This window comes from Pararge aegeria, chromosome 10 (genome assembly GCF_905163445.1).
Source record: "Pararge aegeria chromosome 10, ilParAegt1.1, whole genome shotgun sequence".
Lineage (NCBI taxonomy): Eukaryota > Metazoa > Arthropoda > Insecta > Lepidoptera > Nymphalidae > Pararge > Pararge aegeria.
Genome location: NC_053189.1, coordinates 5,303,261 through 5,326,902, shown reverse-complemented (window position 1 = coordinate 5,326,902; position 23,642 = coordinate 5,303,261). Strand labels below are relative to the sequence as shown.

Genomic DNA, 23,642 nt, shown 5'->3' with positions numbered 1-23,642 from the left:
CTAAAATGTAACAATTAAAATAAAAAATACAACGTGCGAAGGCCCTGAGCACGAAAATGTTAATGATTGATGGTAGGGATGTCTACGTGAGGGTGGGAAAAATATAGTGATACCATACGAAAAATTGTTTTTTCCCTACTATGAATAACGTGAAGGCTGATAGCTAGAGAGTGTTGCTACAATAAGTAAAACCCCAAATCGCTAGAATGAAGCTTGTGAAGCATAATCACTATTTGGATGGCAGGCCCTGTATGTACCTTGTAATCGATAGTTTATAATATTTTTATCCATATCTGAATAGATGTTCAGTGGTAAGAATTTAGCGGCTAATTAGGTTATTTATATTTATTTGTTTAAATTTATGTTCATGCAAGTCTATTTGGTTATTTCTAAAAAAAAAATTCACCCCTGACAATATAGAAACCAAATAGGTATTATGCTTACTATCTGACTCAATGCACATCAGTGCTTATTGGGTTTTATATGATTCGATAAATCGAGACTCGCTGGATGTATGGCGTTTTCACTAGACTATCCAAATTGAATAGCGAATGGATGGCCAAATAATCAGCTTATCTGCACCGTTAAGCTTGCCTTTGGCTAGGTTCACTGCTAAATACGAAACTCTCATTAGATTTTAATTTTTGTTATTAGCTGTTGCCTGCACTTTTGCCGTTTCTTTTTTTCTAGACAACCGCAACACTTAGCAGTTAAATTGGTTCGTGGCTATTTTAATATATACCATAGGAACGGTTCCCGAATCGTCTTTCCGAAATTCAAATATTCCATGTCTATCTGCACGAAGATGAAGCATTGATCGAGAGAAATAAAGAGGTCAAACAAACAAATAAGAAAACAGATAATTTTTCATTTTGTAATATTTGTATCTATAGATTTAAACATATTATAATAAATAAATTTAATTGTGTACAGAATAACAAGGTGCACAATAAGATATAATGAAGTGAAAGATGATATTTTAACATTATCAGTTTTTCCAAGCGAAACTAGTAAAAGACTGGACTGGCTGTGTGCAAAAGCTTTTTCGCGGCACCAGGCGACGTGGCGGAGAGGTAGGTATCCATTATGATTTCCATAGTAAATAGTAGCGAAGTAAGTAGTATGCTCTATGAAATGATCTTATGGTGAGATTGGAAATTGCAGTAGTATATGATAATGTCTAACGATATTTGTTGTACTTATTTATACCTAATTAACGAAGAGAAATATCAAGACAAACGTAGCATAGTGTAATGTAGGTAGTTTAATAATTAGCCCGCACTTCATTATGTTGTTCTACCAATAAACCATTCTGCGATAGTCCGTCGTTTTATTAAGTACATTACATTTTGGCGCAGTCGGTTATTTTAATTAAAATCATGCCTTTTGGTAAAATCGAGCCTTTTGACGTTAGTTCCCACAACTGGGATGCATATTGTCGTCGGGTGAAGCAATTTATTGCGTTAAATAACATCAGTGAAGATTTACACGTGGCCACGTTGGTAACACATGTCGGCATTGCATGTTACGAATTGATGTGCGACTTGTGTTCCCCGGATTTACCGGAAGACAAGAAGTTTGAACAATTAGTGAAGATTGTCAAAGACCACTTGGAGCCACAAAGGTCGGAGATCGCAGAGAGACATATGTTCCGGCAAAGGAAGCAAAGGCAAGGGGAGATAGTGAGTGATTATTTGAAAAGTCTAAAACATCTCGCCAAACATTGCAATTTTCGGGATTCTTTGGAGGTAAATTTGAGAGACCAGTTTGTTTCTGGCCTTCAAAGTGAAGATATGAGGTCACGATTGTTTGCCGAGCGGAACATCGATTATAAGCGAGCAATAGAACTCGCATTGGCGCTCGAGGCAGCGGAGAGACATGCAGCGGAGGCAGCGTCCGGGGCGAGTTCCAGCGCCATCTCGGAAGGGCTGCATCGCATCAGATCCTCACCAGCGCGCGCGGAGCGCGGGCGCATGAAACGGCGCGAGGGAGCGGGTGGCGTGCAGGCAGACGCGGCGGCCAGGGCCGGTGCGCTGAGCCTCGAGGGCTCACGGCGCGGCTGCTGGCGTTGCGGGCGCAGCGGGCATCCGCCGTCCCGGTGCCGCTACAAGTTCTACAGCTGTGATTCGTGTGGGCAGAGGGGCCACCTGAAGGTCGTGTGCGGTAATGTTGATAAGTGTAGTGATGCGGTTATACAGAAAAACACAAAAGGTCAGTTGTTTTTTAATGATTCCGATGACAGTGTTTTAGATTTTTATAATATAATTTGCGAGGGTAATGACGGCCCGTATTATATCAAATTAAACGTAGAAAAGTCTGTAGTTAAATTTGAAATAGATACTGGTAGTAAGATCTCTGTAATTTCAAAGCATTTTTATGATAATCATTTTTCTAGCGTTTGTTTACAACATAAAAATTTAAGGTTAAGATCTTACACAGGTAGTGTTATTGAACCTCTCGGATATATTATGGTAAATGTACAATGTAAAAATCGTTTGTATAAATTACCGTTGTATGTTGTTGAAAACGGCGGCCCTCCTTTACTAGGCCGTGCCTGGATAAGAATTTTACAAATCGATATCACAAATTGCCATAATTTATCCGAAAGATGCGAAAATGATAATACTATAGAATTATTAAGGAAAGAATTTCCCGAGGTTTTCGCTGATGGGCTTGGGACTTTTAAAACTCGAATGCAGTTGCATTTAGCTGACAAGACTCCAATTTTCGTTAAATCGCGCCCGCTTCCCCTCGCACTTCGCGCGCCGGTCGAGCGCGAGTTGGAGCGGTTGCAGCGAGATGACGTCATTTATAAGGTAGACCGTTCTGATTACGGTACGCCTATTGTTCCTATAATAAAAAAAAATGGAGACATTCGTATTTGTGGAGACTTTAAGGTCACTATTAATCCGCTATTAAAAGATTTTCATTATCCTCTTCCACAAATTGAAGATATATTTGCTACCCTTGGGGGAGGCGAACAGTTTTCTAAATTAGACTTGTCCCACGCCTATCAGCAAGTGTTATTAACGGAGGACTCGCAACCCATGACCGCTATAACTACACACATAGGCACCTTCGTTTACAAGCGAGTACCTTTTGGAATAAAATGTGTTCCTGAGTATTTTGAAAAGTTGATCGAAGAAACTCTGTGTGGCTTATCCTCTACTGTAGCTTTTCAGGACGATATTTGTGTGACTGGCAAAGACAGAGAGACTCATTGTAAAAATTTACGTGCCGTTTTAGCCCGATTAAAAGAGGCCGGGTTGCGAGTAAATTGGTCTAAATGTGAATTCTTTAAGGACAGTGTAACATACTTAGGATACAAAATTGATAAAAAGGGTCTACACACTGATGCAAATAAGATAAAAGCTATTGTTTCGGCGCCATCACCGAAAGACGTAACGCAATTAAAAAGTTTTATTGGTCTCGTTAACTTTTACAATAAATTTTGTGTTAACATGAGTTCTGTATTAAAACCTTTATACGATTTACTAAAGAAAAATGTAAAATGGTATTGGAGTTGCGAATGTGAAAGTGCCTTCAAAAGAGTTAAAAACATTCTCAGTAGTTCGCCTGTGCTAGCACACTACGATCCCAAGTTACCGTTGCTGTTGTCGGTGGACAGTAGCGCGTATGGACTCGGCGCGGTTCTCACGCACCGCTACTCCGACGGATCGGAACGTCTTATCAGTTGCGCCTCGCGTACTCTTAATGAGGCCGAGCGTAATTATTCGCAGCTAGATAAAGAAGCCTTAGCCATAATGTTTGGAGTCAGCAGGCATGATAAGTATCTGTTTGGTCGGCATTTCATTTTGCGCAGCGATCATAAGGCTTTAAGCTATATCTTCGGTAAAAACAAAGGTATTCCGCAAACGGCGGCTAGCCGTTTACAGAGATATGCAGTTCGCTTAGCTGCGTACAACTTTGACATCGAATTTATTTCTTCGGCTAGAAACTGTTTCGCAGATGCGTTGTCTCGTTTGCCTTTAGAAGAAAACGTTAATCGTCAAAGTATCGTTTCAAGTAATAATAACGGAAATAATAGTTATTTATTTTTTATAGAGGACAAATTGCCTATAACGTTTCACGAAATTAAATATCAAACTGCTAAAGACACTACTTTAAACAAAATTGTAGGGTATGTTAAGTTCGGATGGCCCGAACAAATTGAATCGGATCGTTACAAACAATATCATTTAAGGCGGGAAAATATTTTTTTTAGAACAGGGATGCTTGGTTTGGGGATATAGAGTAATTATCCCTGCCAGTTTGCACTCCGCTGTGTTAGACGAATTACATTCCGGGCATATAGGCGTTGTTAAAATGAAACAGCTGGCTCGGAACTATCTGTGGTGGAGCGGCTTGGACGCCGATATTGAGCGCGTGTGTCGCGAGTGCACCGCATGCGCCGCGCTGCGCGCACAGCCGCCGCCCGCGCCGCTGCACTCGTGGGAGTGGCCGGTGGAGCCTTGGTCGCGGTTGAATGTTGACTTTTTAGGTCCGTTTCGTAATAAATATTATTTAGTTATTTTAGATGCTCATTCCAAATGGTTGGAAGTGGAACCAGTGCCAAATACTTCGGCAGCTACCGTTATATCTTGCCTGCGCAAAATATTTGCCCGGTTCGGTCTATGCAAGGTCATTGTGAGCGACAATGGTCCACCATTTTCTTCATCCGAATACTTACATTATTTGAATAAGAATGGAATCAAGCGAATATTAGTCGCCCCATATCATCCATCGAGTAACGGTGCAGCTGAAAACGTTGTTAAAACTGTAAAGCTAGTATTAAAGAAGGCTATAATCGAAAACGTGAATTTAGAAAAAGCGTTATGTACATTTTTATTTACATATAGAAATACAGAACATTGTACCACTCAAAAAGAACCCTCCGTAGCACTTTTGGGACACAGGTTACGCGGCAGGTTAGATCTTTTACGACCGAATACCAGAGATGTCATTCGCGATAAACAATCAAGTCAAGAAGAACGTCGCGGTGGCTCATTGCGAGAAATGAGCACTGGAGACCGGGTTCTGGTCCGGAACTATAATAATAATTTAGTAAAATGGAAGGAAGGTGTAGTGTTGGATAGAACCGGTCCCGTCTCCTATGTTGTCAAAACAGACGATGACAATCGTACTAGTAGAAGACACGTTGATCAAATACTTGACAAAAATTATAAAAAATCTAGGTATACTTTAACAGGCATGGTGGATAATGAAAACTCGGGAGAAAGAGAGATGAATGATGAAGCGTTCAAAGTTTCGATAATTCTGTTGTCGGTTCGTCTCCTGTAACAGATACAGAAAATCAGCTAGTAAAGGCACCTTCACCTTCTCAAGCGATTCCCAATACGAATAGTCCTCTTCGTATGGCATTAAGACCGCGGGTCAAAAAGATGATGAAATTGTAATTAATTAAGCGATGTAAATATTTAGTTTTTTTTTTATTGGCTTTTATGTAAATCCAATAGTTAAATTTGGAGAAGAGCAGTGTAATGTAGGTAGTTTAATAATTAGCCCGCACTTCATTATGTTGTTCTACCAATAAACCATTCTGCGATAGTCCGTCGTTTTATTAAGTACAATACACATAGAATGTATATTAACCGCACAATCATAATGTTACTGCAATATTATCTCAGTAAACAAGGCAGAAGCCCGGAGTATCCCATCATTAGTAACAATAGTAGATTAGGGTACAAATTCTCCGAAGCTGGCACGAAATTCAGTGTCGAATTACGACATTGTATGAAATTCGAATAATGCTGATAGCACATAATAGCCGGGCCAAGCAAGCGCGCACCTAGTGAATTCGAAATTTGAATTTAATTTTTGTTATTTTTGTTCCCTATAAAAGAATTCGCTTAAAATTGTGATTTTGATTAGGCATCATTAAGCATTATCAGTAGGTAGGTACTGCAAAGTTCTATGCGTTCGGTTCGTATCGAATGTGCGTCCAACTTAAAATCCCAGTTGTAATTTATAGAATAGATATAGAAAAAAATCAATCAAATAAAAAAAAAAACGTGGGTGTACTTATGTACACGCGTTAGACGTTATACTCCTTTAGCGTAACGAGATAAAAAATTTAAAATCTTTTCAAAAATTTCATCTTTCGCCTTATTCTACGTTTGAAGAAAAAGGTGTACATTGAAAGTTTTATTATCACGCAATATCAGCTAGTTAAATAAAATCACAAAAAAAAGTCTATATAAATTAAAGAAATGGACATAATAAACATAATTAAATTTGGAATATTATTAGACTCATCCGACAACCAACATTAACATTACAGATTTATGTACAATTGAAACAATTGAATCACCGAAAGGCGCCCGCAGACTTTGACAATTGAAAGTGTACACTGTCAAACCTTATTGCTAACTTCAGGCTGTCGGTTTTTTGTGACGGTGTTCGCGCGCATCGTAAAAATTTACTCATCATTTTTCCCTAACGCGCCAAAAGAAGTATAACTTCAAAAACGAATATCTTCTAGCTCGCAGACTAGATCTCTCGCTTCAAAGACTAGATGCCTTTTTTTTCTAAACTTAGATGATCATTATATACTTTTGTAAACCATAAGGTGATGTGATGTATTATGTAGACGAAAACGAAATTCTTGTTTTTGTTTCTTTTTCATGCTTCCATGAATCTATAATGATATTTTAATACCTGGTTCTCGTGTACGCGTAGTTAGTCAGTAGTTAGATACTGGCGACATAAGACTGTAGACCCCGACATTCCCTATAAAAGACTTCCAGCAGTGGAGCGACTAATCTGTCCTTGTAAATCATCCTCGATGTAATCTCCAGTGATATCCGAAGGCCAACCTATCGTTTCAGAGTATTTTACACGATCTCTAATTCAACTTAATAGTTTACGTGCAATATCAAAGAAAAAAAACCGACAGATGCGAGATTGATTTCTTCTACTTCTTTTCAATAGTTCTGTTTAATAAATATTGACAAATAAACACAATTGATATTTATTCAGTCTCATCCTTTCTTAAATCTCTTGGTATATCATAAAACGATGTTGTTTCCGAGTATTTTAGATGATCTCTCGATTTAATAGTTCACGTGAAATATCGACGCAACAAAATCGAGAGATGGAGAATCCATCCACGTAGCGACTCCATCTAAACCTGATTTGTATGTAGATAAATTCAGCTAGTAGCAACTCGGCTTGATACATTGCACTGCTGTAGCCCCCTGGTGACCGTGATGCATATTTGTAACTTGATCGAAGAACTGGGTATCTACAAATCAAATATCGTACGTGTTGAGTTCACGCTAGTTCTGAACTGTGAATCTCGAATAACGGTAAACTATAACCATGCTTCATCATCATCGTCATTTCAAGCGATTGGCGTCCACTGCTGCACATAGGTCTTTTGTAGGGTGTTCTAAACTCCACGATTCTGGGTTTCTTGTTTCCTGCGGCTCCCCGCGACACGTTCGATTCCGTCGGCCCACCAGGTTTGGGGACGAACACGCTGCGTTTAACGGTGCTGGGTCGCCATTCCAGCACCTTGGGAACCGAACAGCATTACAATGCTTATTAACCTAGAAATTTTACCTGTGTTTCCTATCGCACATAGCTTGAGTATCTTAAGTGCGAGCGCGGCAAGGCATTTTCTGGGCAAGCGTTTTCCAACATTGCTTTCCATCAGGCATCTAGTCACCAACCGCAAGTTTTTTTTTTTAGTAATGATTGACGAACCAAGCAGAGATGGCGTTGCTGATACTAAATGAAAAATCATCCATATAAATAAAAAATATGTCCTGCAAAGTGCCGCTCTATGTTAAGCCTTATGTGCCAGTAACTACACCGGCGACCATGCCTGGAATACTTCAATGCTGCTGGGCGGCAGAAATGCCCAAAAAATAGTTAATTCTTCCCCGGATGCTCCTCTACTATCTAATAGTTACGTTTTAATTAATAGTCGCTGTGATGCAGTTTTTTGCATTAGGTACATGTTTATCAGAGGCTTGTTACTAATTTTATTGGCAATAAAGTAGCAATTCGGTTTTCTTGTGTCTGTTACCTTGCATTTTTTTTAGTAAAGTATATAATATACGGTTAAACTTAGAATTTGTTCCCATGAAATTTTTGTCAAAAAGATCTATTTTTATTTGCAATAAATTATGTCGGTTTTATATTTTTTCAAAATCCAATTATAACACAGTATTGTTGGTATAGCAAAGCTCCTCGAAATGCTCGTCTTACAATAAAGATAGTTTTTCCGTGATAATGGACTGCACTGTGTCGGTACCACGACTGAGAGTTTGTTGCCTTTAATTGCTCCATAATTACTTTTTCGATTAATCACTTCCACTTTGAGGTTAGTTTTGGTTAAGAATTTTGTACTTGTAAATGTTAAGTTAAATTACTAGTAAATAAATACCTAACTAAACTAACTGATAATTATCTATTAAATCTTCTAATTTTTGATTCTTAATATGACTTAAATATATTATGATGGCCTGGTTGCGACACAGCAAATAAATCGATGTCGTTGGTTAAGCAGTAGTGATCTGAGCCGTAACTAGGTTTTGAGTGTTTCTATTTATTTGACCTTATTAACTCATCTCTGCTTCGTAAGAAAAGTTAAGTTATTGGTCCCGATCATTGTCTGAAAATACATAAACGTAACGAAACCTAACCTAACCAGCATCGGATCAGCATGGTGTTCAGGAGTGGGATATTAATTGTGCTGGTTTTATTAACAATGTTTTGCTCTTTTGATTGTACAAAAATGTCTTCTTCTATATCTCTAATTCTTTCGCTATTCTCCACATAAAACATTAGGTACAAAATGGCTCTTTTTAAAGAGTTTTTCACTAGTATATATATCAGTGTGTAGGTACATAACTGAGCTACAATAGCTTTACTGTACAGCAAAAGACAATGACCAAAATCTCAGTGACCGTACATTCCAATGTAATCCATTTTTAGTGCCATTGAACATGGCTTGGCGTACCGGCTTCTAATAAAAGTTTCACGTTGATTTCGAAAGTGGAATATTTATTTGTTAGGTCTGGATAGGCTTTATGTTTACCTAGTCTTATCTTTCCTTGTTATTTTATTCATTTTTCTTAAGTATATTCTGCTTTGTTATTTTATCGTTTTCAATCGCAGTGTGTGTGCATGAGCATGTTTTCCGACGCCAGAATTTTTCAATTGTTAGTTAGCAGATTACTGCTTTTTGATTTCTTATTCGACATATGCTCCGAGATATTTTTGTAACTCTTCGTCAAATTTATACAACGGAGTTTAAAATTGGTAAAAAATATTACATGTTTTAAATTAATTTCGTAACGCAATAAAGATTGTAATGAAAGTTTGCTTTTAAATATTGGCATTAGGCATAATAACTTTTACAATAATGTTACTAATAAATAAATACACTGCGACAATACACACGTCGCCGTCTATCCTCAAACTAAGCGTAGCTTGTGTTATGGTTACTAAGATGACTGATGAATATTTTTATGAATAATATACATAAATTCTTATAATATACATATATACACCCAGATACTGAAATACATTTATGTTCATCGCACAAAAAAATTCCAGTCGTGGGAATCGAAAATCGAAAGCACACTGCGCCAATCGGCCTTCAAAATAATTCAAGTAGTGTAACGCAAAAATATGTCTCCTCGAAAAAGAGGTCGAAACCCTGAACACTAGGCTATCAACGCTTAACTACCAGCTTTTCAGTGTTATTCAAGATTTATTTTCGTTTCTGAAGCTGGTATGAAAAATGTCAAGGAACTTTAACGTGAAGAATTCAATAAAGTTGTGCGAGTAGGTACAAGATATCCCGCTTCTCTTTAGATACGTAGTAATTTCGTAGCGTCGTAGCATTGTCGACGTTTCCGCCTCCATACTTATGTTGTGGGTCGCGACTCGTGGCATGCAAAACACATGTATGAGCGAGTGTATGAAACATGTATCAAATACCAGAAACACAAGCTACCGTATATTCTAAACAAATTGCCTTGCTTTTATTGTTTGGCCTCTTAGAATAACAGTTTCGTTTTCTCTCGTTTATACTCTTTTAGTTTCTACAAGTTCATACTTAAACTAGCGTATATTATTGGTATTGCATTAACTCCGTTCTTATAATATTGAATAACACTAAAGAACCTTATCTTTATCAGCTTACAGAAGGTATACGCGAACTTGTACCTCGTGCGCTTGCTTGACATGAGTGAAACGGTTTTATTGCAGTTTTCACGAACAGGTAAACACTTTCTGGGAGACAGTTTTCTGGTGGTAGACCTGGTGAGGCCATCCGGATTAATTAGCTTGTTAAATATTCTCTGCCTTGATTTACACGACCCGGGTAGGACAGCAGCTTGCCGTAGCCCATAGCGAGACAAATGAGGTCGGGGGTAAACTTTCTCCCGGGACGAGCTCTACATGCGCTGTACAAGGGAAGCACCAGTGCGTTCTTAAGAGATCCCGGAGCCTCCCAAATATGTGCTGAGGATGGCCACCGAGGGGGTTTTAGTGGGTAAAACTCCCACATAACCCGACCTTTTCTGAGGTCGGGTATCTTTGAAGATTTTCCCCCAAGCAAAAAAAAGGATTCTCTGCTTATTACTGATCCCCCACTGAGACAAAGGACCGCTATCTCATATACGAGAGTTGAAGATTAGTTGACGGGTTGTAACGACTATAACAACATGTTAGTGAAAACAATCGGAATAGTGGTAGAATCCTAACTGCTGGGTCGTACCCACTACGAGTATCTTACCAGAAAGACCCCAATGATTTAGTTGAAAGGCACTGTCAATGAGGCAGCTCTTATAAAATAACAACTTTAAACTATTGTCATTCTGTGAGCATTACATAAGTTGCCGTGCTCTCAAAATTAGTATGAGTTGCGAGTTTCATACACGAGTAGAGACTCGAGTTGACGTTGAATGAATTTTCCATTCTGAACACGCATTCGAACTGCGATCGTGAAATATTGAGGAAAATCTGCTTCAAATAATAATATGTAAAACACATGTTGTATATTTTAACAACGTCTAGTAGGTACCTATGTATCGTGCCATTTTCGACTACAGTTCACGAGATCCTGGTTTCGAAGATCAGGCTACTATGAAAGGTAACCAAAGCCAAGCTGTGGGTCACCAACAGTGAAAGAACTCTCTTGTAATTGTACTGTTCTGCTTTTGCAAAGGTAAATGCTCTATAAGAAATTAAAGTCTTCTTAACTTAAAAATAAGATAAATAAAAACGAATTTGGTCACTTTGCTGACCATGTAAGGATTAAGCATTGTACTCCCGAACCTCCAAGAAAATGTGGAGCCTTCAATCCAAGTTGTTCGTGCAAATCCGTAGCAATGTGAGCGCTTAAACCCGCGAAGCCGCATTTGAAAAGTGTGGGTGTTTAAATCTCTTAAATTGCTCTTACCAGAGTGAAGACCTTTGACCAACTCAATGGATGACGATAAGCTAGATTTTTCGATCGCAATGATCGACCGACTAGTGGCAGCTTCAATATCGCTTGACACAAAAGCACTGTCAGTGTATAAAAGCCTCTTTTGATAAAGCGTTGTGGCCCGCACTCTTTTATCAACTGCAACTGATCAACCACTGCTGCTTGTTAACACTTCGTGGCTTATCTTATAGATCACAACAGATCTTTTTTTTTCTCTAATTAGTTTCTAGGCGACATCTCGCCTCTAGCCTCCAACCAGACCAGATTTTTTTGTCTCCAAATTGACCCTATCAGGGATCGATCCCGGGCTCATTAAAAGACAGCTTTCACCGCTGCGCCAGGGAGGTCCCGCAGGACCCTATCAAAGCTGCGAGACACCGCCAACCTGGCGATCCAGGCGCCGCGCCCTATGAGGCTAGGGAGTCGAACTCACCTCCAGCCCAACAAGTGGCTGACTATTGGTTCTTGCAGCAAGGCCCCGCACAGCAAAAATTAGTGTTAACTCGCGTAGTATTCCCTTCTTGAGTGACATTATGTTTCTCGGTGACGTTACGCCACTAATAAATAAATTAATATACTACGACAATACACACATCGCCATGTAGCCCCAAAGTTAGCGTAGCTTGTGTTATGGGTACTGAGATAGCTGATGAATATTTTTTTATGAATATAATACAGATAAATACCCAGACACTGAAAAACATAGATGTTCATCACACAAACATTTTCCAGTTGTGGGAATCGCACCCACGACCTTGGACTCAGAAAGCAGGGTCGCTGCCCACTGTGCCACTCGGCCGTAATATATAACATCACTTTCTGCCAATCCACTCTGGGAGCCCACACCGAGAAGTTCAACACGCTCTACTTGCACTTCGTGCAGCTCAGCTCGGAAGAAAGGTTTCAGGAGCCAACTCCTCAACATTCATGTGGCTTAGCCATGAGGATGCTTAGAAGATGCGAGAGTTGCAGCTCATCGTGAACACCAGGTTGACTATTAAATCACAAAAAAATGCAAATCGAATTTTCGCAATTCCCTGACATTGTTAGAAAATAATAGCGCGATTTACTTTGCCGACTGCATGCCAAATAGTGTTATCGCCATACCAAGCAAGAGTTATGGCACGCTTCATTTACACGCAAGGCTACATCCACCATTTGTCTTCATCTATTTTTAGTGGTACAGAAATGGCTTTTAATTCAATACCGGTAAGATTTATTTTAAATTGCCGGTAACACAATTAGGGCAGGTGTACAGCCCGTATTTATTGCTCGTATTTTCTATGTCAGGATTTCGTATTGTCTAATAACTCTAATTGAATGGTCTACATTAACAAAGGGAACACCTTTGGCATTGTTAGGAATCTGATGGCATTACCATTAAAGGGGTGATTTCGATCCAATTATTAACCCCGGGGCAAACCAGGTGTTGCTTTTGAAGTACTCTTTTTAACCTCTAGCGTTGAGTTGAACGCAATTTATTTATTCAAGAGAGTGTAGGTATAATCGCGATAATTTTTAGCCATGTTGGATGTACAGTGCTGTTTGGTCGTTTAAGGATTATCAGCACCTTTCTCCGGTAGTTCTGGTGACATCCTTGGTCTGGTGGGGAGATCCTTTGACCTTGGCTAGTTACCAAACCGATCGACGAAGTCATGCAGCCTAGCCTGCACTATTTAATTTACAGAAGCTGTTTCGTTTTTATAGTCATTTGGTTTAGTGTTTGTATATTAAGCTCTGGGTAACTGACTACTGATAGAGAGTACAGAAAGTTATTTTTTCAACACTTGTTACTACCAAGCTGAAACTAAACATCAACCCCTAATTAATAAACGTGGTAAACCTAGTACACGTGGTATCGCAGTGTTTTATCACGTTCTGACATTTGAAAGGTTATGTCAGTTGAAGTTTTGCAAATCACTGCTTACGTTACGCTGCTGACACCATTTACTGAGCTGAATAATGGTCGTCAGGTGCAAAGGCAAAATTATTTATTAAGTATTCCAACCGTGTAGTTAAAACAAACCTCTGAGAAGAAAATTTTAAAACCTACGTATAACGAACTGTAAGTCACTGTTAGTTTGCTGTGTGTTCTTAAAAAAATATTAAAAAAAAATCTTGCTTCCTATATTCATTATAATTAATTGATTTAAAAGGAATTTAATGCAAAATCCTGGGTTGGTTTGTAATTATAAAAATTATAATTGCTAAATTTTTAGTGCTTGTCACCATTTACAAAATATTACTTTAAATTCGTCCCGATGCAGGGACGTTTATTGTTGAGTTCTCACAACCAGTGAAACAGATATTCTGAGTGTTTCAGCTGGACATCTGTAGTCATGTTTCAGTAGACCAAATGGTGCTTTTCGAAAAAAAATGCAGTTACTACGAATCATATTCAAAAAGCTAAAAAACACCAGAATTGAGAACCTCCTCTTTTTTTAGAAGTCGTTTACTGACGTCTACTCAATTAATAACAACGCGACGTGAACAAAATTAATACCAACGCGAGGTTGACTAAATTAATACCAACGCGACGTTGACTTTATCCACTATAGTAGCATGAACTTCATGCCTAAAATGTGGAGTGATACATGCCTGGTCGTAATTTCTCCTATGAGACGGGAGGCTTGTAACCAAGCTGACGTTAATTAGGTTTATGATGATAAAACACAAAATAAGAAGAACAATTAAAAAAAAAAATACGTCAAATATTCTACTAATGTCGAAATAATGTACTATATGAAAGTGTTGAAGGTACATTAAAAAGTTCTGGAGCAAACAAAGGTTTCAGCGCAAATGCGTAATCACACTCATAAGGAGCGGCATTCCTTGGTGTTATGCGTAGTCGAGGGACTCAACTGAAAATACTGTTACGCATTACAGTTAATTCAATTATGCTTAGGCTTAGGGTACACTAGTTTCGGTTCGCGACTGTCATGGTTGAATTTCTGGTTTCTACCTAATAAATCTTTATAAATCTTTATTTGGAACTGTTACAATGGCACTTAAAATAGTAGCATGGGTAGCACTGCAATAGTAAAAACTGTGCTGCAGGTACCACCGCCTACCTCCGGTGGGTGGGTGGTGGTATAGTACAGTAATTATACAAATGTTCCACTAGATTTTGTGTGGATGTGTGTGTGTGTGTGTGGATGTGTGTGTGTGTGTGTGTGTGTGTGGGTGGGTGTGTGTGTGTGTGGGTGTGTGTTTATATTATAGATACTCGTACGTACTACAGGATGGCTAGGGATGTCATATATTTGATAGAATGAACCTGATTATAATTTATAACAAAATTACTTAGAAATAAATAATTCGGAACTTGAATATTGAAATGTGACTCTGAATTGGCAGTTTACTTTACGGCAGTTGAAAGGACGCAGTCCTATTAATTAACTGTATTCCTAAAATCTAATAGTTGGGACAGTAGTAGTAAAGTAGGGCCAAAAAAACACACGTTCGGATTAAAATATAAGTGAGGACTATACAAGCAATAAAAATTGCCAAAACCATACAAACTGATCCACTTCGCTTGTCCACTCATCGAACATCTCGACCGGATGTTGACTTCATTCACATTCATTTAGTACTTGACCGAGTGAAACCTCGAGACAGCTCTCGAGGTTTGACCGAGATAAGGCCGCGCCGCCGGCCGGTAGGACTGGTGTAGTGTAGACTACTCCCTACACTATTTGTAAAATAACTTCTGAAGTTGTACTCGTACCTCTTGCTGAATTCAAAGTGTACTTTACTATATAAAAATGATATCTTTTTCATGTGAAAAATATATCCCTAGACCCTATAACTTCTTAAAGACTGAAACTCAGATGCTCATATAATTTAGAATGTTGTTACTCTATATGAGTTTTTATTTTTTTGTTTTATCGGGTTAGTTTAAAGGTAATATATACTTGGTATGTGTAGATATTCCTATTTGCCGACTTAAGACCCTCCGCCTTTATTGCCAGACTTTTGAAAATAAACCATTTAAGAAACTAAATACGGGTAGGAACCACGTCCTACGTTGTGGAACCACCATTTATTTGTGGGCCAGCCCTGGCTCTGAATAGTTGTATTTGAGTATTTGAATAAATAATTTGGCGTGTTAGGCTTAATGGCTTGAGTGTACGTGCCCCGAATGAGATTCGCTGCGGCTGGGCGTCACGGCCATTCATTCTTTCTTGCCGACGTGTTTAAATAACGCGAGAGCCCTAATGGAATTGCTTATTTTCGGTGGGTATTTCGCGGTTGATAACATAACATACACATCTTCCAATCAGGAATGGGGAGATCCGTAGAAGAACCAGAGTTACAGACATAGCTTGAAAAGTCGCGGAGCCGAACTGGCAATTACAATAAATAAAAATACTACGACAACACACACATCGCCATCTAGCCCCAAAGTAAGCGTAGCTTTTGTTATGGTTACCAAGACAGCTGTTGAATATTTGTATGGATATAATACACATAGATACTTATAATATACATATAAACATCCTGACACTGAAAAACAATCACGTTCACCAGACACACATTTTCCATCGAACCGGCTCGCCGCCCACTGCGCCAGTCGGCCGTCAATTAAAACTTAAAATTCAAAATTCGTTTATTTCAGTAATTTTGACACGTCAAGTGACTCTACCGCCGGTTCAGAAAGCAGGTTCTGTCGAGAAGAGCCGGTCAGAAACTAAGTAGTGGCTCTTTTCCAACATCAACATTTACAATCATTTTTCAAATTTCGACCTACCTCGTCAATGGGCGGGGAACATGGCTTGAAGAACCAGTAGTTAGACGTTGGAGTCCCAAGGTATTGTAATGGCGACCCTGCACCGTTAACCGCAGCGTTCGTGGACCCCCGACTACCAAAAACGTATCAGGGAGCCAGCATACAAGACCCTGATATTTGTAACTTCCTACAAAAGACCTATGTGCAGGAGTCGACGTCCATTTGTTGACTTGATGATGCTGATGAGCTAATAATATCACCTATGCCTAACGAGATAAGCACCTACAGCGCCCATATACACAATGCGTTTCCGAAGTACCACCATGAAGCTCAACGATTGCTTAGGTAAATTCTAAACGCAGAAAAATGTGATCTAGTGCGCGTGGACTATGTGTGATTTAGAGTGGGCGTTGGTCTCAGCAAATATTGTTGGTTATGTATTTTAAGGCCTGCATTTGTCAAAATTAAAGAAGTGCTTCTGTCCTTGTTCATTTATTCTGTGCTATTAGTTAGTAAACAATACCGCTTTTGAATATGTGACTCTAAAATAAATAAAATCTTAAAAACTCTGAAACATAGTTTCTTAGTGTGTTTTTTGAAGTCAAGTAGCCATTAAAAATTAAACTAGATACAGAATTCCAAAAACCCTAATTAAAACTTCAGAAAGTGGGTTTTTTAAAACGAACTGATTCCCTGGCTGAAGCTAGTTCATTATAAATGCCCACTAAATTATAGATTAGTTAATTCCACTACTCCTAAACGGGTTGGATGATTACATGTATATCGGAGATTGGACAATTGTGCATACATAATTGAAGAGAGTTCTATAAATACTGTAATAATCAGCGATAAACGTGGCCGTTTTGTGCAACATAATTTAGTACGACTGTGATCGAAAACGTAGCGTAGCCCAAAATTTTAAACAAATACTCGTACAAGATATAATAAAAATACTCGATCGTTTTAGTTTTCTTTGTTATTAGAATTAGCTTATTTACCACATAAGGCCTGCAATGATAAATTAAGTATTGTTAATAAATAAATAAACACAAGTACAAAATGAAAGTATTTATACGTGGAATCACTGACCTAACATCAAACGTGGAATGCACGTATGATTTCATATTTTTATTTCATAGTCGATAGTTATTATTTTTTGTTATTTTACTAGTATTTATTTATTACTAAAACGATACATAAGTAACTTATATCAGCCGAGTTAGTTATGATATAAAGCCATTTTTTAGATAGACTCTGGGACGGTGTACCTCTAATAACACCTACTTGTTTCCAATCCCTGGAACTTCGATTGTCTAGATATTTCTCAAAACATAGTGATAGGCTCTGTTTAAAAAGGTTTTAAGTGTTACACAATAAGCTTACAATAACAATCTGTATGCTTGTATGAGAGCCACCTTGTTATTTATTTTAAGTGACTGTGTACAGTGTTCTGACGGACTAAAGTACGGATAGAATGTAATTTAGCTCAAGGAAACTCAAAGAACTCGCTTGGCTCGGTCAGAAATAATTTTCAGCTAAATAACTTCGCCCTTTTGTGTCTAATATTTGGTTTACGAGTTTATTATGATAAAGCGCTGAAATTTTTTCGTGTCTTCATATTAAATTTTTCATAGTATCCAATATGGCTTGCGAGAAAATAAAGGACAAGCCACACTAACATGCATAATATAATTAGCCAAAGCCGGATTATTACAGTATTGCCAAGTTTTTTTTTCAGCCATCACATTGATAATAACGGCTTTTTGGCAGACAATTGTACGCAGAGTAGTAAATCTATATGTATAGACTTTCAAAAGTGACGTTTCGTAAGTGCTCTAATAAACAAGGCCTAAATGAAAAAAAAAAAAAAAAAAAAAATAATTTTAATAAATTAAAAATAGCTTCACTTCTAAAACTTATTTTTTCTTAATAAAGACGCAAACGAAGAAGCAGGTAAACGCGTAGCTGCAATAAAAAAATGTGACAGATGCTTTAAAATAACTCTGAGCAAGAATACATTTAAAAAATTCTGTTCGATAAAATTTAAAAGAATTTATACGTATGCATAATATTTCTTATTTAATTTATTAAATATACTCTATTGTTTCTTCTTATTTGATTTCTCAAAAAAATAATTAATATCACTCCAAAAATGTATTCTTGTTCAGAGTTATTCTTGCGCAAAAATTTTTGGGAAGTACTCCTTTCACAGTAGGTATAAAAATAAAAATAGCAATAGATAGTGGGTACAGTTATAACTCGCTTCATCCACTCATAGTCGCATGACAAGCGCACTCATGATTCATCCTGGCACAGGGTTAGATTTTTATTCTTTTTACACTCTTGCCTAACACGTCGTGCATGTCTATTGTACATATATTGTACCATTGCTTAGAGTTTGAACTCTCTATAATAAAATCTAATGAAAAGGTACCGAAACTGTATAGTTTGAACCGAGAACAATTGCGGTTCACTTATTAGTAAACAATTAAAGTGATAACACTAAGAAAAGGAGTTATCCTTGCGCCATCTGAGTCTCTCTATACGACTGAAGTTTATCGCAATGCGCCCGTTTTTATATTTAAAAAAAACTCACCGACACAAGAGTCGTATAACTTATTCTACCTACTTAGAGAAGTTACAATGAAAAGTGAGATACGTAGCTAACATTCTAACATGTAACCTGAGAGCAATTTTTAATAAAGGCTTTTATAATAAATTTAAAAAAAAAACTACGATGATACACATCTGACGTCTAACAGGCATACGGGTATAAAATTCGCACAATTTGTGTCCTAAATACATACTAGGGTCAACGGTATCTGAGAATAAAAATAGTTACGAGACATTCATTACTGGTCGTAATATGACTACGTAGTGAAGTTTATAATTGATCAAAAGTGAGATACGTATAATTAATTATCCAACTTGTCTCACTTATGGAGATAGCTAAGGATTCTATAATAAATAAATATATTACGATAACTCACATACGGGTATGAAATTCGCACAATTTGCGTCTCGCAGGTATAATACTCGTAGGTATTAGGGTCAACGGTATCTGAGAAGTAAAATAGTTGTAATACGAGAAATTTGTTGAACATTCCTTTGTTACTGGTCTTATGACTTATTCTCTAATACGTAGTCAGGTAAATATAATCAGAAGTGAGATACGTATAATTAATATTCCAACGTGTAACAGTGATGGTTATGTTTAATTAAGTCTTTGTCACACAAATATGAGTGTGACATTCGCACAGTAGATGCACAATTTGCGTCCCTATAATTAAGAGGGCTCCCAGTAAATGCTGCGGCATCAAAATTACAAAGGTGCTCTGGAGGAGCTCGCGGCACTGATGAGACCGCAAGGGTCGCATGCTGATTACAAATGCGACACGCTCTTGCTATGTGTGCATTAAGTGAGAGAGAGAGAGTGAAGATTATTGAATAGTTTCTATAACCTTTAACCTTTTTGGCTAAGGATTGCCTTTAATGCGCGCAACATTACTTAAAAACGTAAACATACTCGTACGTATTGCATTAATTTTTCAAAGACTGCGTTATTTCGTTATTTTATATATTTATCTATGGTTTTTTTTATAAATTTAAAATGCTTATAATTTTTTTTTTATATGCATTTTAAATTTATAAAAATTGATAATTCCTCCAAGTGAAGGTTATAACACTAATATAAATTATAAAAAAGCAATTTGTCATCTTTTGTTTCAAACGTGTCTCATTGTAATATGGACCTTTGAAAAAGTTGATCAAAACTGCAAAGTTTCCTACTAGATGACGCTACAGTCGCTATAAGACTGATGTGAAAGGCATATACTAATTTCGGCATCGACGGTAGGGGAGCTGTAGCTTAAATGGAGAAAGCGCTCAGGCCGCGATTGCCAGAGAGTCGCAGGTTCAAATCATGTCGTTTTCTAAAATTTTTATATGCATTTTAAATTTATAAAAATTGATAATTCCTCCAAGTGTAGGTAAAAACACTAATATAAATTATAAAAATTATCTATGGTTATAATTGACGGATCGAGCAGATGGCCCACCTGCTTATTAGTCCTATAACAGTCCACTGCTGAGCTAAAGTCCTCCCCCAATGGGTTCCCACATCAACACGCTGGGCAGACAGGTTGATGATCGAAGTACATGCTAATAGTAGGTACTCCGCTGCCTCGCTCCGCTCCGGTGGACTGGCAGCCTTAGACCGGAACCCAGTAATGCTGCTTGGCAGACATAAGCATGGCGGTAAATCGGTCGAACTGTCACCAAAAGCTGTACTACTGTTCTATCAAATCAAACAATAGTTATTTAATTAATTTAAACATAATGTTTTAGTCTCTTCGGCAGTAAACGTACAAAGTTTTAGGATCGATCGATCTGATCTGATTAAAAGTTTGGTGTGTTCTAAGTTTCACAAGGGGCTTGTTGTTTCAAATAGTTTAGAAATTTTTACATCATTTGATGATGTTCACCATCAGCCTAAATAATGCCCCAATGATTGGATCAAGCCTCTATCCTTTTGTCCAAAGATTCATATCCGTGGTAACCTAATGCCGATTGTCAGGCAGGTGTCATACGGTTGTCTATTCTTATGGTAAAACCGTAACGTTGCTTACCCAGCGTGGACTAATATTTGCACACCGCCCACTATTTGCAGTTATTCGTTATAGAGAATTAAAAGTATTTAAAGTAAGGCGAGACGCGAGTGGGTATCCGGGACGGTCAGTTGCGATTGGCAATGTTTACGTGATTGAATTTTTCAAATAGTGCGTGATTATTGCTCCAAGAGCAAAAACAGAAATATTATTCAGCCACACCTCAGTCGTTTGTTTAAATATGTTGAAACACTATCTGTATTTAATATCATAGAAGTGTATATCACTACCAGTACGATTGAAATAAATATGTTTGGTATATGATTTATTGAGATATTTTAAGACTCTGTAGCAGTATGCTACGTCGTACGCTACTAGGTATTTACACGGGTGCATCCAGTTATACGTGTTTCTTGCAATAAATGATGATATTATTATTATTATAGAAAAAAGCCTGTCTTCCACTTAGTGTCGTAGTAAGGCTTTAACGGAAGCCATTTTGTAATTTACTTTAAACCATAACAAGTAAATTCTGATTGCAATCTCACATGATGCTAAGTAATGGTGTAAGCTAAGATTGTAGCGGGCTAGCCTGTTAGGGGTACGGTACCCCTAATAAGTTTCTACGCGGCATAATACCGAAACGCTTAAAGCATTTGGCGGTACATCTTAGGTAGGTTGGTAACTAGCCACAGCCGAAGCCTCCCGCCAGACTAGACCAGAGAAAATTAGACCAGACTCAGTGGCGTGCATAGAGGGTATGCACAGGGTATGCAGATGATATGAAATGAAGAAAATCTCCACTACGAGTTATAAAAAACTTAGGGATAGGCATTGTAAAAGTTATAAAAAGCCTACCTAGTATTTATAACACGTAATCGAGATTTTCTTACTTTTACGTGTATACCCTCTATGCACGCCAATGAGTCCAGACTTGACCGAATTGCCCCCCCTGGAGATAGAACCCGGGACCTTCCATTTGCAGGATCATAAGTCATTTTGAAATCAATTTATTTTAAGTGCAGAGTCTTGACATACTAAACATCGGAGACTCACTGATACACATTCTACTCGTAGCCCAGTATATTACAAAGCGTAGCGCAACTTGCTTTGCGACGGCACCTTTAGTGCTTCTTAATATTATAAGCGTAGTTTCCCACTATATGGCTCAGATCTCCTCTCAGGGAAGTAGAATTTAGAGCTTACAAAGAACTGGCAAGTTCAGAGCACCTAAGTCAGTCCGGCCATCTAGATACCGACTTGACTAGACGTCGCTTAAATGGCCCAACCGACTTAGTTAAGCTTAGCCGTACCGGCAAGCGATTTAGCGTTCCGGTACGAGGACGCGTAGCAACCGATTAGGGTAATGAGTCTTTTATAAATTCTATGGGTGGTCTTTGACTAGACGGCCAACTGGCGCAGTGGGCAGCGTCCCTGCTTTCTGAGTCCAAGGTCATGGGTTCGAATCCCACAACTGGAAAATGTTGTATGACGAAGATAAATGTTTTTCAGTGTTTGGTTGTTTATCTGTATATTATAAGTATTTATGTTTATTATTCATAAAAATATTCATCAGTCATCTTAGTACTCATAGTACAAGCTACGCTTACTTTGGGGCTAGATGGCGATGTGTGTATTGTCGTAGTTTATTTATTTATTATTTAGACTGCATCATTAATTACCTTATTTTTAGAATTTAATTAACAATATATAATATAATAGGGTAACTTGTAAAAAAAATTCCGCTGGATTGGTGGAGCAGCGTGGTGGGTCTGAGCTCTATATCCGGCCGTCCTATGAAAGAAGATACCTTGGCCCACCCTCGGTGTGTAAAGTTGAATAAAACCATTACTCTCATACTTTGCTTTAATTTAATATCCCGGCAGTCCCTTAAATTATATCGAAGTTTTAATAAAGTGAAGTGTAGCTCTATGAAATATTCATTGGCTCAACCTTAATGAGGGTCCCACGTTGTTTGCTTCGTGGTGATAACAATAAAACATTATACCTAGCTTACGGTTAATTAATTACCTCGTGACAACGCAGTGCGTATGTTTCAGCGAAATAGTGAGAATTTATAAATCTGCGTGAAGAATAATTCCGCGTTTTTTAAGAAACTCCGTCTTCATTTAGTCTTATCGAATGTTTTCATCATTACAATTAAATATCTGATAGTAAGGACATTGTCAGATGTTCAATTAGATTAAATGGAAATGCTAGAAATGTGATAATAGTTCATATTTCATTTATTTAATCCCTACTAACTATAATATTATAAATGTCAATGTAAGTTTGTTTGTTATGCTTTCACGCATAAACTACTTAACCGATCCTCATGAAACTTTGTACACATATTCTTGAAAGTGTTAGAAGTAATAAAGGATACTTTGTATCCCGACATTAAGCTCGGTTCCTTTGGGAGAGGGGATGAATGTTTGACGATTTTACACCATAACTCCGACAAATTATAACCGTTTTAAATAATTATTTTAGTACTATAGAGGTTATAATATGTGTTTAATTTTGCCCAAACTGTGGTTGGAGGTAAAGGACAGCACTCCTCAGCGGACAGCAGCAAACCCCTTATTTGAGGCTTAGCGATACTGAATACATTATTATTTTTTATATTTTCAACTAAATTTAATGCCACATAAAAAAACAAAATCAAACGCAGACGAAGTCGCGGGCAATACCTAGTAGTTCATAAAATAATGCAAGCACTTTTTATAACGCCATATACAAACGCCATGTTTATATCCACCGCCTCACATCATTGCTGTGTTCCGTTCGGAAGGGTGTTGTTGCCGGTGTAATAACTGGCACATGAGGCTTATTCTTG

The 23,642-nt window shown here is 37.8% G+C and overlaps 2 protein-coding genes across 2 annotated transcripts; both read left to right on the top strand.

The window, feature by feature from the left end:
• Nucleotides 1-1,333: 1,333 nt before the first annotated feature.
• Nucleotides 1,334-2,231, top strand: LOC120626892 (the record flags this gene model as incomplete). The annotated part of the gene is made up of 1 exon (XM_039894677.1): nt 1,334-2,231. A coding segment is annotated over exon 1 (852 nt), but the record flags the coding sequence as incomplete, so codon positions are not given.
• A 462-nt stretch (nt 2,232-2,693) lies between these two features.
• Nucleotides 2,694-5,301, top strand: LOC120627020 (uncharacterized protein K02A2.6-like). Its single transcript, XM_039894858.1, has 3 exons — nt 2,694-3,401; nt 3,501-3,726; nt 4,226-5,301. The coding sequence occupies exons 1-3, from the start codon at nt 2,694-2,696 to the stop codon at nt 5,299-5,301; spliced, it is 2,010 nt and encodes a 669-aa protein (XP_039750792.1).
• The last annotated feature ends 18,341 nt before the right edge of the window (nt 5,302-23,642 follow it).

Bases quoted from the DNA above. Each gene is read 5' to 3' on its own strand.
- LOC120627020 (XM_039894858.1), top strand. From the start codon at position 2,694: ATGCAGTTGCATTTAGCTGACAAGACTCCAATTTTCGTTAAATCGCGC. The intron at 3,402-3,500 runs GTAACGCAATTA...GATTTACTAAAG, and splicing joins CGGCGCCATCACCGAAAGAC to AAAAATGTAAAATGGTATTG. The intron at 3,727-4,225 runs GTAATTATTCGC...TATTTTTTTTAG, and splicing joins TACTCTTAATGAGGCCGAGC to AACAGGGATGCTTGGTTTGG.